The sequence below is a fragment of the Chlamydomonas reinhardtii genome, chromosome 11 (assembly GCF_000002595.2).
Source record: "Chlamydomonas reinhardtii strain CC-503 cw92 mt+ chromosome 11, whole genome shotgun sequence".
Taxonomy (NCBI): domain Eukaryota; kingdom Viridiplantae; phylum Chlorophyta; class Chlorophyceae; order Chlamydomonadales; family Chlamydomonadaceae; genus Chlamydomonas; species Chlamydomonas reinhardtii.
The window spans coordinates 3,741,028-3,755,338 of NC_057014.1; the positions used below are offsets into that span (position 1 = coordinate 3,741,028).

General features: G+C 61.8%; 1 protein-coding gene across 1 annotated transcript; it reads right to left on the reverse strand.

The window, feature by feature from the left end:
- Positions 1–3: 3 nt before the first annotated feature.
- Positions 4–10,079, reverse strand: CHLRE_11g483000v5 (uncharacterized protein). Its single transcript, XM_043067783.1, has 11 exons — positions 9,322–10,079; positions 8,846–8,975; positions 7,922–8,003; positions 7,595–7,841; positions 7,390–7,465; positions 6,906–7,088; positions 5,288–6,721; positions 3,773–5,112; positions 3,199–3,654; positions 2,862–3,074; positions 4–2,721 (listed from the first exon to the last, which is right to left on the reverse strand). Exons 1-11 carry the CDS (start codon positions 9,433–9,435, stop codon positions 1,795–1,797), a joined length of 5,202 nt encoding a protein of 1,733 aa, XP_042919788.1. The 5' UTR covers positions 9,436–10,079; the 3' UTR covers positions 4–1,794.
- Between the last annotated feature and the right edge of the window lie 4,232 nt (positions 10,080–14,311).

A 14,311-nucleotide genomic window follows, 5' to 3' on the forward strand; every position in this document is an offset into this window, starting at 1 on the left:
AGTCGTCCCCTCACTTTGTTTTCCTACCCCCGGGCACATAACTAACCCCTCCCTTCCCGGCGGGGCTACTTGCTGTCCGGGTGTGCACGCGAGCACTGCTGGCCACTGCTGGTCAGGGACGTGCGCGCCCGTGGCAATGGCTGCTGCTGGCCTAGTGATCAGCCGCCATTCCGCCAAGTGATGCACGGTGCACGTTTTGTGGCGAAGATCTTTTGGTACTTCACGCACCGGCTAGAACAGTATTGCGCCCTGCGCTTCACGGGGTTGGCAAGAAAGGGCCGCCAGCTTAAGCGGGTATACGGCTAGAAACACGGCTGTACCCCACGTGTACCCCAACAGCACCGTAACATGGGGCGGATTATTCATGCCGCCAACTTGGTAGGCGTTGGGTCGCCTGCTGCTACAATGCTACAGGGGCAGTAATGTGCTGGCAGCAGGGGCCGAGGCACATCAGCACCTCGCGCGGGGATTGCACATTCTGCCTGTGCATGTTCCGCTGCCAGTCCTCTGCATACGCACACTCAAATCGTCAGCTAGCTAGCTCCCCACCTTCCGGTCCCCGAACACTGTACGTGCAGCAACAAACAAATGTGCACCTTCATCTCACCCTTAGACCTGGCTGGGCACGATCGCATGGACTTGGATTGCCCGGGCCCTGTCGGGCTGGAACGCACCCCGGGCCCGACCTGCGGCAGCAGTCACACCTCCATGCACCTGCCCTTCCCATGCGTGTTCCGGCCCGACATCTAACTACCGTACTCATACGCCTGGAGCCTCATGCTCTCACGCAACCCCCGCACGTACAACCCGGCCAATGCACTCCACGGCAGCCGCTAGCATTCCGTCTGCAGAGCCGCACGCACCAGCAGCAGGACGCCGCCGCCATACAGCCCAACCACCTCCCGGTCGCCCACGGCCCACGGCAGCGGGCACTCGTCTACCGTGTCTCACCGTAACACCCATCCCCATCCTCACCCCGTCACCCGCAACACCCATCCCCGTCCTCCCCAACCCGTACGGCGAGGCAGCTGCTGCTGCCTCCCTACCTGCTGCCTCTGGCCTGATCTGGCGTCTCAACAGACCAATCGTTTGCTGGTGCCGCCCCCGCCCGCTCACTCACCGCATGCTCTCCTCGTGTTGAAAGACATGGCACACTCCCATGCATGCATGCTTCTCATCCTGCAGCGCACTTGGCCTTTGCGTGGCCTGAATACCTGACGCATACATGCACACAGATGATACTGGCGGGTGCGCCCGCGTTTGTTGCCGTAGCATATGTTTCATGTTATCCATGTAACACGCATGCACACTGCGTGTTACCTTGTGCGTTGTAAACGCACTCATAGTTACCTCAACCCACAAATGCGCATCACGAGTTTTCATCTCTTCCATGTAAATGATGGATCCCCCACAGCAATCACGTGTATGCCCATGCCCATGCACGACCACGCACACGCATCGCAACCCATACTCGCACATCTCCATACCTGTCCATACCATGTGCGATGCCGCACATTACTTCCTAATGTTGGGAAATGTTTCTTAGTGTTCACTTGAACATGCACGCACCATTCCAACACCATGACAACTGCCGACCGCCACCGAGCTGCTCCCTTCTGTGCGTGTGTCGCCATACCGTATCACACCCCCGTGCTGCTGGTGAGGTTATGTCCTGCACCTTACCGACACTTAACTCGCATTGCCCCTTCCTCCACATGCCTGCATTATTTGTCATCAGCATTATACCTGGTGTACCTTGAGCGGGGTGCTCACAGTGGTACAACAGACGCACGCTCACGTGTTACCTCTGCTGTCCGGATCCACCTGCTGGCGGTTAATGGCGCAGGTGGTACCCGCAGTGGTAGTGGTGCGGCCGTGCCTAGATAGGGTACTGGTAGCCGTAGCGGCTGCAGCCACCGCACCTACACGCACCGCACCTACCCGCACCGCCATTGCAGTTGTACGAGTCGTGCGCATCGGTGGCGCCATTCCCGTTGCCTGCGGCTCGCGGTACTGGTCGTAGTCCGCGGCTGCATGGGCGCCGCCCATGCCCGTGGGTGTCCACGCAAGCTCCAGGCCTCCCGCCGCCTCCTCCGGCGTGCCGGGCGCCTGCCGGGCGACCGCCTCGCAACCAGCAGCTGCAGCTGCTGCAGCAGTGGCTGTGGCTGAGGCCATGGTGAGCGTACGGGGCGCGAAAGCCCTGAGCGGCGGCAGTGAGGGCAGCGAGCCGCTGCTGCAGGTGGACAGTGAGCCCGAGCCGCCCCAGCCACCGCTGCCGACAAGGCCGCCGCCACTGTCGAGTAGCGAGGCACCGGCAGGCCTGTCGCCCGCTGCTGCCGCCGTGGCGCTGCCGCGACCCGCCACCAGCACCCCCGCGTGCAGGTGCAGCGGTGAGGGCGGCGGCGGCGTGCCTGGGTCACTGGCGCGGGAGGCGTGATGCTGACGTTGATGCCTGGCTGCTGGGGAGACGTCGGCCGCGGCTGCAGGGCCGCCCACACGCTCCCCACCGCCCGCCGACGGGTGGCGCATGCCGCGGCGGCCCAGCGGTGGCCGCGCGAGCTGCTGGCCTCCCGCACCCCGTAAGGCCGGCATTGCCTGCTGCTGCTCCCGCAGCTGCCGCTGGCGCTGCTGCTGCTGCTGTTGCTGCTGCTGCTGCTGCTGGGCCCTGCTGCGCATCCACTGCTCCTCCACCAACATCAGCTGCTTCACAACCTCGGCAGCCTAATTAGGTACGGAAGAGGAGGAAAAAAGGGAGCGAGCGCGGCAGCAGGGAAGAGATCAGCCACCAACTACAAAGGCAAATGCAAGCACGTCACTCTCTGCAGCTCCATTGTATGCATGCGCATACACGCTCCGCTCACCGCCGGCCTCCGGCGCGGGTCCGGCTCGAAGCACTCGGCCAGAAGGCGCTTGAGCTTGGGCGGGCAGCGCTCCTCTGCCAGCCCCGAAGGCACCGACAGCAGGCTGCGACCCCGCAGCGCAACCTGCACTGCGATGGAAACCGCTCCCAGGCCCTGCCATGGCTCCTGGCCAGTCAGCATGCACCACAGCACCACCGCAAAGGAGTAGATGTCCTGTGAGGGCCAGCAAAGAACAAGAAATGACCGCAAAACAACAGCGGGCACGCCAAACACACCTCCACGCCCTCTTGCTATCTACCACATGTAGTTCTCCCCATCCAACCCACCCCACACCCACCGCCTTGTGTGTGACGGCCACGGCCCGTCCTCCGGCCTGGTCGAAGCACTCGGGCGCGCAAAATGCCGCGGTGCCGCCCGCCGGCGCGTCCAGCGCACCCAGCGTGGCCCTGCTGCTGCCAAAGGTGGTGGACATGCGGATGTGCGCCTGGCCAAAGTCCGTGAGCTTGACCTCGGGCGTGTCGCTGCTCGCGCCATTCAGCAGCACGTTGGCGGGTTTCAGGTCGCCATGGCACACCGTGGGGTGCAGGTACGCCAGGCCCTGAGCGATCTGCACCGCGATGTGCAGCACCTTGGGCAGCGGCAGCAGCTCGCCGCCCCCGGGCGCACCGCCGCCGCCGTAAACCACCTTGTCCAGCGACGTCTCCGCCGCCTCCATCACCAGGCTCAGCCGCGGGGGAGCCATGCACACCGCGATCAGGCGCACGATGTTGGGGTGCGACAGGCGGCCCAGCACCTGAGCAGCAGCAGTGGGAGTGGCAACAGCGGGCACGAGGGCTCATCAAAGGGCGGCTCACAGGAAGCATGCATGCATGCATGGTCACGCACGCAACCCTACCCGCCGCCCGCCTCACCTGCACCTCTCGCGTGAACAGCTCCAACTCCTCCGGGTCATACCACACGGCAGGAGCAACAGCTGCAGCTGCAATGGTGGAAGCGGCAGCGATGGCAGCAGAGGCTGCGGCTGCAGACGGATGCCGCGGGTGCGCGCCATTCGGCACCGGCGGCGGCTCCAGCAGCTCAGAAGACGAGTTGGGGCGGAGGCCTTGCTGCTGCTGAGAGCTAGTGGGGCTCACCATCCGCTCTTTACCACCCTCGCCAACGGCATCAAAGGTGTGCGCGGTCACACCGCGGCGCTGCTCCGGCCGGCCCGGGTCAGAGCCATAGGCCAGCATGGGGCGATCTATCAGCGCTTGGAAGCCCCTCAGAGTCTCCTGCTCCTGCGGCTGTGACAGCAGTGCCCCTAGCGTTCCTCCTGCTCCCGTTGCCCCATCGCCACCGCGGATTGGCTCCTGCTGCTCCTGCTGCACTGGCAGTGGCCAGCCCCGCAGCTGGAGGTCGGCCCCACACGGCCCCACACCGGTGCCGCAGCGGGGCGGTGGCGCTCGGCGGGCGGTGGGGCTGTGTGAGAGGCTAATGGCTGGTGCTAGGTCTGCTGATGAGCCTTCGTCTACGCAGCCGCCACCCGCACCCCCACTGCTCCTGGTAGCGGTGCAGGCGCCAGTGCCGATGCTGGCATATGACGTGTCCAAGTGCATATAGGTCCAGTACTGGCGCCGTTGCCGGGCTGCGGCGGTCATGGGCGATAGGCCGGCAGCTGGGTCGTTGCTCGCGAGCTCGGTGCCGCTGCCGCCGGCCGCAACGCACGTGACTACCGCATCGGTAGCAACCGACGCGGGCCCACGAGCAGGGCCAAAGCCCTCAGGATGAGGGTAGCCCTGCGCCGGCTGCTGTTGCTGCTGCTGTTGCCGCGACCCGTCGCTGTGCAGCGCGAGGGGCGGGCCGGTGTCGCTGTATGAGGGCCGCAGTGGAGATGGCCGGTAGGGCTGTTGACCGGTGCCCAAGGTAAGCTTCTGGACCGGCTGCCTGGAGCAGCTTCTGGCGTTGGCTGTGGCCGTGATTCCGCTGCTGCTTGGCCCCCTGCTGGTGCTAGTTGCACGGCTGCTGGCTCCTGTGGCAGCCTCCTCCACCATTGTGCCTGGTACGGGTGCTATGTCTGGCGTGGGTGCTGGAACACCCGCCGCCGCCGCCGCCGCCACCCCCGCCATCTCCTGCGGCCCCGTGCCTTCGGCGGCGGGTGGCGCCGGCAGCCCTGCTGCTGCGAGTACCGGTGGCGCCAGCTGGTGCGGCCCCAGCCCCATCAACAGCTTCACTGCCACGTGGCGGCCGCGGTACACGCCCGCGTACACCTTGCCTGCAGAGGTAAGAGCAATGGAGGAGCGAATGAGATAGATGGCAGGCGTGAAGTAAGAAATGGACGGATTGGCTGTAGGCAACAAGTTTGCTTAGCTGCCGCCTGTACGCATGCATGTGGCTGGATGGACAGGTTGCCCATGCATGGCGTGCCGCACACGCACTACCGTACTTACCGAATGGGCCGCTACCCAGCACTCGTGGCAGAAGCCGCACGACGTTGTCATTTGGCTCCGCACTATTATGATGCCCACACCCTCCGCCGTCGCCCGCCTCTTCATTGAGGGAGACCGTGGTGAGCACTGCTGCACTGTCAGCAGTGAGCTCCTGAAACATTGAGCCATTTCCGGCATGGCTACAAGAGTGGTGCAGGTGCTGGTGCTGTGTGAAGTTGGGGAACTGGCCTTGTACTGCAGAGCGGTGAATGGTGGTGGGGGGTAGCAGCTGCTGCTGCTGTGGCTGTGGGTGGCGGCCAGCCGCTGCAAAAGCGGCTGGTGGCAGGTCCAACAGCACGGGTTGGTGCTGCACTGCAGCGGCCATGCCCGGCAGCTGCCCATGTGTGCGGAGGTCTGCGGCGTGAGGCTGGAGCCGTGTCATCACCCCCGGTGGCTGCGGCAGCCTCAGTTCCGGGTCTGGGGAGGGGCGGCAAAGCCCTGCCTTGCATGCACCGGCAGAGCCCGCGTCCGTGTCCTTCTTCGCTGCCGCCGCCGCCACCTGGCACACGACGTCACCGTGGGGCTGTGCAGTGTGCGCAGCAGGCACCGGCAGGGATAAAGAGTTTGGGCGGCTGACGCGGCCGTTGCCACTGCGGCCGTTGCCGCCACCGCTGGTAGCGGTGCGGAGGCAGGGGCGTGGTGGCTGTGTGGTAGCCGAAGTCAGCGATGATGCCGAGGTGCCTTTTGGGTGGCAGGAATGAGGCGCCGCGGTACTTGACCGCAGCAGCAGGGACGGTGGCAGCTGCGGGGCTGCTGCTGATGTCAGCTGCGATGAGGAGGAGGAAGACGCGGGCGCCAGCTCCACCACCAGGGACTCACTCCACCGCACTCGCCGTCCACTCCCACTTGCGCCGACGGCGGACAGTGCGCTCGGGATTTCTGCTGGCACCGCTGGCCTGGTGGCAAGCGCTGTCGCTTCCGGCGCCGCGGCCGACAGGGACTCAGCGGCGGCGGCTGCAAGCGGTGGAGCCCCAGCAGGCACCGACCCACAGCTGCTGCTGGTGATGACGCCACATGCGGCCGCCGCGTCTACTGCGGTGTCTGTGGTGGTTGCCGCCGCGTGCTGCCCCAGCGCGGACTTGATGACGTCCCGCACCAGGGCTGCTGCTGTTTGCGGTATAGCAGCCCTTGGGCTACTGCTGCCGCTACTGCCACTGCCGCCGGCGAAGTGCCCGCTGCAGCAGACATTGATGGCTGCTGCCCCTGCCTCTACGTCTCCAGCAGTCCCCGCCATGACGACTGTGGTCTTGTCGCCCCCGCTGCCGGGCGCCTGTGGTCCGCTGGAGCCGCCTGCGCCCATCAGGTGGGCCCGCGAGTGGTGGCGCCGCCGCACCAGCACCCACACACCCAGCACCACACCCACGAGGGCTAGTCCGATGAACCCAGCAACCACACCTGCAGGGAGGATATGCAAGTGGAGGTTATTGGGATCTCATCTGCGCATTTAAATGAAGGGGCCCATGAACGCAGGCGAGCACACGGTTTGCACACGTACGTGCCTCACCCACACGCCAACACGCCCCTCACTAAGACCTAGCATCCAGGATGCGAGTAGAGTTAGTAGAGTAAGACTTCTCACCGCCAGCCACCACGGCGACCGGCACCTCCTGTGAGCCGCCACTGCCATCGCCGCCGCCCTCCGATGCCGCAGACAAAGCTGTAACCGTCGCCGCAGATGGCCTCTGACTGCTTCCGTCGACCTTGTCTTCCATTTGGGCAGCTAGCGCAGGGTGGTGGGCCTCCAGCCATGAAAGAGCACAGGCTGCATGTGTGTGTGTGTGTGTTAAAAAAACGAAACGAAAGCCCGCCCAATGACGCATGTGTGTGTGTGTGTGTGTGTTAAAAACAACAGAACGAAGCCCGCCCAGTGTGTGTGTGTGTGTGTGTGTGTGTGTGTGTGTGTGTGTGTGTGTGTGTGTGTGTGTGTGTGTGTGTGTGTGTGCGTATAGGTGGCAGGTGGGTGGCAGGTCAAGATCAAGACAGTTACAGTGATTGCAAGGCTGCTGTAAAGGAATTCATGCGCTGAATTGATATCCTAATCCAGCATACGCCCGATTGCTCACCTAGCGGCCCTCGTGCCGTGATGCACTCGCTGGACAGCACCTCAGGACACAGGATGTTGACACGCTCCATGTGCACCTGGGGCAAGGTGGGGAGGAAGCAGGGTGGCTGGTGTGCAGGGGATAGGCGGATGCACCATGACCTTATTTGCCGTATATCGCCACATGCCCCCCCCCAGCCGCCCTGCCTGCGTCATCACACACTCACCAGGTAGCCGTTCTTCACGGCGTTGCCTGATACCGGCTGTAGGTCTGCGCCGTACACGGAGCTGACCAGGCAGCGCACCGACAGCGCGTAGCAGCGGTCCAGAGGGTACACGGAGGGGTCAGCATCCGGAGTCAACGCATCCGACACGTTCTTGCACACGCCCGGCGGTGAGGGCACCGGTGTGGGCACCTCCCACGCGTTGCCAGGTGGCAGCTGTGGCGGCAGCGAGTTGTGCGGCATAACCGTCCTGCGCGTGTGCGGCACACAGGGCGTTACCCAACCTCTGCCTACGGTCTGTCGTAGCCCCGTCAGCAGCCCACCGCTTACGTGAGAGCCCGGAACGTGTCCGCCGGGAAGCACACCGGGTACACCAGGTAGCTGTCCTCTACCCACTGCACAGCTTCCTCGCCTACATGCGGGTTTGCGGGGGTTCGGTTAAGGTAATGCGCAGATGCTTGTTGTGACTTGACGAAGGTGCTGGGTGGCAGGTTGGTAAGTGCCTGCATACGCGCACAGTAAGCATGACCGCAACTGCTGTTCGCCACGCGCGCCGCCGCGCCCTCACGCCGCATGGCCTCGCCTACACGTAACGTGCCCGAACACGTGCCGTGCGTGGTTTTAATATCATATTCACTGTGCAACCATTCCCGTTCAAGCAAGTTCCGCGACGTATCCCCTGTGAAACGGGAGATTCGCTCCCTTGTCAACCTAGATGACAATGTTGTTACATCGCATGGCAGAAACCCCCCTGACCGTTGACGTCAGTCCAGATGGGTACCTGGGTCCGAATTAGTGCATAAGAGGCTATAGGGTTGCACCCTCCTTGCCCTGAGGTGGATGACCCGTGAGAGCGAGGCAACATCGCAGCTGGGCCAAAGGCAGTAAACCCACCTCGCGCCTCAGTGAGCCTATAATCAGTGAGCTGCTGGGGCCATCTACGGATGCGCTAGTGGTCTCACAAGGACGGTTGCTTCCAAGAGGGAGGACTGTAACGAGGGATTCGCTCCCATGTCAACCTAGGTGACAATCCTGGGGTGTAAGTAACCGATTTGCCACGCCCGTGCACGCCCCCGCCTCCCTCACAACCACATGCACACACACACACACACACACACACACACACACACACACACACACACACACACACACACACACACACACACACACACACACACACACACACACACACACACACACACACACACACACACACACACACACACACACACACACATACATGCACGCCCGCACCCGGCTCTGTAGTTGCGAGCATGTCCAGACCGCCGGCCGCCAGGCTGGAGGGCCCCGGCCCCGCCCCCTCCTGCCAGCGCAGCAGCACCAGGTTCTGCAGGCGCATGGTGACGCCTGCCTTCATGCGGAACTGCGGGGTGTATGTGACATTTTGGGGTGGCAGGGGGGCATCGGGCAGGCGCTCACGTGTCAAGTGATTTTAAAAACATGAGCGACGCACGCAGCAGGATGTATCAAGCAACTTCAATGCCTAGTTGGGGCTAAGGATGGGGCCGGAGGTAGGGTCCCACACTCCCACCCAGCACGGTCGGGCACAGTGGCATTCCTTTACTACCCATGCCAGCGAACCACTGCGTTCCACGCTCCCATGTGGCCGTTTTAGTCCCTCTGCCAGGCAGGTCGAAGAATTGCGACCAATAACACGCACGGGCTGTAACCTCGTGCCTGGCCTCACCCCATCACACGCCGGCCCCCACCTTGTGTTTGAGGTAGCTCAGGTCCAGCGCTGTGGGGCGCCGGCCATTGCCCCGCAGCGTGACGTTCCGGGTGATAAGGACGGGTGTCGCCCAAGGGACGTCGGCCTCGCCCATCTGCAACCAGTCGCCCAGCAGTCGTATTGTCCCCGCACGGGTATCCCTCAACGCCGCTGCGAGCTGTTGTCCGTTCCTGACTTCAACTGCTAAGTTGCTGGCGTCCTCAAAAGCTGTCACAAGAGAGGCCATCAAAAGCAAAGCTGCGGTTAGAACAGAAGGAAGTCGCGACCCTGCCCACCGCTGCCCCTGGTACAGCATGGCGACGTTCACTTGTATTTTAAGGCGTGAGCTGTGATGATTGGTTGCGGTGGCCTAGTTTAACCGCAGCTGAACCACCGCGAATGTTTCCACATTATGGATTATGCGTCGTCGGCTGCTAGCAAAGGCCCGAGGGCCCTTGAAAATGGCATCATTACAGTTTGGTGTACGCTGCTGAAAACTAAAGACACGCAGAGGCAGGCCCTCAATGTCTTTGACAGAACGAATGCTCGCGTCTCCATTTCGTGGCTATCGAGTGCGGGAAGACGATATGTACTAGGTGCCGAGAGAGAGGGGTTTCTCGAATGGCCTAAGCGCCTGGGTGCCGAAGACGGAGAAGAAGGTCGACAACGTACGTATTAATGCAGCGCTACGCATTTGCGGATAGGCCATGCATCCAATGGCTTACAAGCTATGAGAATTCATTTATGCAAGAAAACATGTTCGAGTGACAGAAGAGCGTACGAGAGTTCATGTGTCAGACGGGATGTCGGTCCCACGGTCGGTCCCAGCAGGGACAGGGTTTAGGCAGGTTGGCGAGGTCCCGTAGGGGACCCGCTCCCGGGTTCCTGACATCTTTCTCTGATTTGGCCGACTGGTCACTGTACCTCCTGATCCCTCCGATGTATGCGAACTTAGTGCTTGCGCCTAGTCACCCCGGTGAAAGGTGAAAGAGCGCAAGTTCAGAAACGCCTGACCAAAGCCGCTGGCAGATGCTCATACCGAAGGCAGAGCCGTGGGGGGCGGGGGGCGCATGGGACATGACAAGGGGTGTCAGCTTTGTACAGCTGGAAAATGGGCTGAGCCCCTAGAGCAAGGGATGTGACGATGGGTACCGGCGACATGAACAGCACCCTTGCAAGCCCAGCGGGACTGGCAAAGGGGCATACCAAAGGCACCGCCACGCCCTGTCCACGCCACTCCACACATGAGTCCGTGATACCTCATTCCAAATCCCTCACAAGCACCACAAACGGCTAGTGGGGCTCGGGCGCGTGATCCGGGGCCGCGACATAATTAAGGCGGGATCGGCACGCATGGTTCGGCTGTTGCACAAGATTTCGACATTCTTGCCCCAAGACGCTTGTCGTCGACATGTTTTGATACATGGATGTAAGATATTCAGGGCCCGAGAGCTATACTCGCGGACTGAAGAAAGTCAAGATGTCCATGGACTCGCGAGGTCGCTTCTCACTCCGGCCGAGTTTTCCCTGCCGCCTATTTTTCTACAATAGGGAATAGCAATTAATAATACGTGGCGCTCGCGGTTTGTGCCAGTATGGTACTTTTTGTCGACGCAGGCAGGCACGCAGGCAGGCAGGCAGGCACGGACAGGGGCAATCCTGGGGGGCTTCGCCCCAGGGATGGGGGCGGAAGTCCGCACATTCCGCAGGGTCTTTTCGCATGTGTTTTCGCACGCTTTTCGCCTAGACCCTTGCTTTCGCACATCGGCGGAACTGTGCGAAAATCCATGCGGAAATGGTGCGGTCACCGCCCCAAAACCGCCAAAATGGCCCTTCTGTGGCTACTTCTGGGCCTGTCTGGCCAAAATCTGGCCACCACACCTGGTCATAAGGCAATTTGGGCTACAAAGACTGCTAAAAGAGTTGAATGGGGCGACAACACCGCTGGTTGTGGCGGCATGTCCCCACATGCTTGGCAATTTCCCGACGCAGAACACCGGTGCGCGTCCTCCAGCTGCTTTAATGTCCATTAAGGGATACTACGAGCGTTCCAAGCATGCCGGTGAAGCAGAATGGGAAGGAAATACCGCCGATGGACGCGTCAATGGACCGGCGAAAACCATGCGAAAGGTTCTCAAGGCGGATGCGATATTATTTTCGCCAGCTGTGCGTGCGTTAATCCTTGGGGCATTCCGCACGCATTTGGGGCTCCACCATTCCGCCCCCATCCCTGCTTCGCCCCCCCCTGGATCGCTTCGCTCGGGGGGCTCAGCCCAAAAAAGGCAAAGCAAATGCCTAATGTGTGTGTGGGGGGGCACAGGAACGGGGGGCAAGAGCTGGTTTAAGAGTGTTTAAGCTGGTTTCAACTTTCAAGTCGCTGAGAACCCGCAGCGTCACATACAACACGAACCCGCTCACCTCACGGATCAGCTTCGTGCGCTCGTCGTAAAACAGGAGGCCTGGAAAGGACTCCTCGTTACGTGAGCGCGCGTGTCCAGCGCGGGTCCCGGCACGTCGCTGCCCTAGGTACTAAGCGCGACCCCGGCCAGGAACCATTCCATTGGAACTCACTAGCACAGGCTGGGTCACTTTCATGGGCCCAGGGCACTCACTCGAGCCAAGGCCGAACTCGACGTTCTTAGGCTGTGTTCGCCAGGACACTTTTATTCATGCAGAAACTGTATTGGATACGTCAGGAATGCACGACGTGCTCACCACCTTGTAACCACACACAACAACAACGTCACTGCATGTACTCAACCCGAAGTCAACAGACAAGGGCTGATAGCATGGCCTGTGCAAAATGTTAGCTTCAGTAACTGAAGCCCCGACGAGAACGTTTTGGCAGCGCACTGGTGATGCCAAGAGTTACTACACACAGCAAGTGGCGTCAGGTGGCGTCGTCTGTATATCGCTCTAAATATTGCTCGTACGTAGCGCCGACGAGTTTGCGGTTTTTACGGCCGTGTGGGTCCCTCAGCGCCTGCCAGCGCTCTAGACCTTAACTCAGCCCCTGGCCACTCATCTTTGCGGAAGTTTATTTTGCGCCGATGGGGAGGGGGGGGGCATTGGGGGGAGGGGCACTCCCTCCCCCCGCACGGGATGCAGGCATCGCACGGTAGTGTAGGCACCAGCATATAAGCACGGGCGGTGTTCCTACGCCAAAGGGAGGGGCCACGGGGGTTTCGGGGGGCGCTCGCCCCCCCCCCCCCCCCCCATACAGGAGGGCGCTCGCGCGCGAACGGACGGCGAAGCGGTCAGGCGCGCGCGTCAGTCATGCACGTTCGGGGCGAATAGGCCGCGGCCAGCACACCAGCGACATAGAGAGCTTCCAAATATATTATGACGAATGCCAAACCGCAAAGGTTGAGCGATTAGCATGTCTGAAATTGTGAAAGTCAATCAGTCAGCAGGGAGCACTGTGCGCACATAATTAGTTCTACAAATAGATCCTTATTCAATACATCCGAAGATCTCAGCAATGCACAGTAAGTCGCGTCCGCGGGCAAGCTTGCTAGTGGTGCATTTGGCTCGCTCGCTGCGCTTCAGGGGAACCATGCGCGCGTATAGAATACAGATCGTCCTGATCTATCCATTAAATACGATGCATCACGCATAGGTGCCTTGGAGAGGTTGCACAATGGGGGGCGAACCGGTCCCGCGCTTTGCATCCCTTCGGCCGATCTTGGCGCTTGCAAAAAAGTAAAGGTGCTGGGCGAGCTGGCTATTCTTCAACATAAGAGTCAACGCGTTTCGTGTACCCACCCCACAAAGTGCATCTGCTTTGACCAGCGTTTTCTCACAGCAAACGCTCTCAAAATTTAATGGCGCGCAGCTGGGTTGCGTGTCAGGGCGCAAAGAGTCTGTTACACTTGGTTCCAGCCTTGAAGGCGGGCTGGGGCGCATGCCAGACCCCAAAAACACGCCAGGAGGCACACTTTGGAACAGCATGTGTAGATGAGTGGCTAATCCAGCCTCCTCACTGTCATGCAGTCAGCTAATACAGTCGTCCCACATGTAACCTCTATCAGCTAACCAGCTAACTCGTTCTACTCCGCTTGGTTGCGTTAGGGCGCCTCGGCGCCCTGACCCTCCTTGTCGGTAGTAGTTCCTGGCCGGCCTTCGTGGCCGCGCCCATCCCCTGTGGCGCCTCCATGGCGTCCCTGGCGTTGCTTAGGTCAGCTGTAGTGCGTCAGTACTGCTCTGGCTGCGGCGCGCCACTCAGTCGGCGACATCATCGTCGCCGTCCTGCCGAGCGGGCCCCGCTCTGGCAATCTTTGCCGAACATCATGACTTCACACCGTGGAGCCTTCGCGACCTAGCATGGGTGGCGCGCCTGCTCGCCGTTCGACCTCGTCCTCATGGCTTCGCGATGCTTCTGGCGGGGCGCTCGCTGCTGCCGGGCTCGCAGTGGCGTGTCGCTGAGCGGCTCTTTCGGTAATGGCGGGCCGATTGGAGCTGCTGGCGACTCTTGCTGTGGGCTGCTGCCGCGGCCTGACGTGGCGCCGGGCTCGCTGCGCGTGAACAGGGGCACGCTGCGGCGGGAGCCAGGACCGGCGTCTTCCGGGCGGCGGCGGCTGGAGCTGTGGGCGCATCTACACACCTCGTGGTGTGGCCAGTGGAGAGACCTGCTTGGCGAATGCAGTCTGGCGAAGGCAGTCCAGCGAAGGCTGGCTGGCGCAGGCCGACTAAGCGAAGGCTGGCTGGCGCTGTCTGCTGTGCTAGGGTGTTGCGAGGCTGTGTGGACTTGGTTGGGCGGTGGGCGTGCCTGCACCACCTGCGCTAGGGTGCGGGCGCTGTGGCTTGTGCTGTCTGGTGGGTCGGACCGGCTGATCCTCGTGGTTCAGCGAACTTGCACGGCCCTAGGCCGTCGACAGGATGCAGCTTCGGGCTGCACCCAACAGTGTGAGGGCCCTGCCCTGTTGGTGCTGGTGTTTTGGGGTAGGAGTTGCACTTTGCAAAGTGGCAGTCAGTCTGACGCCGACCCGCGG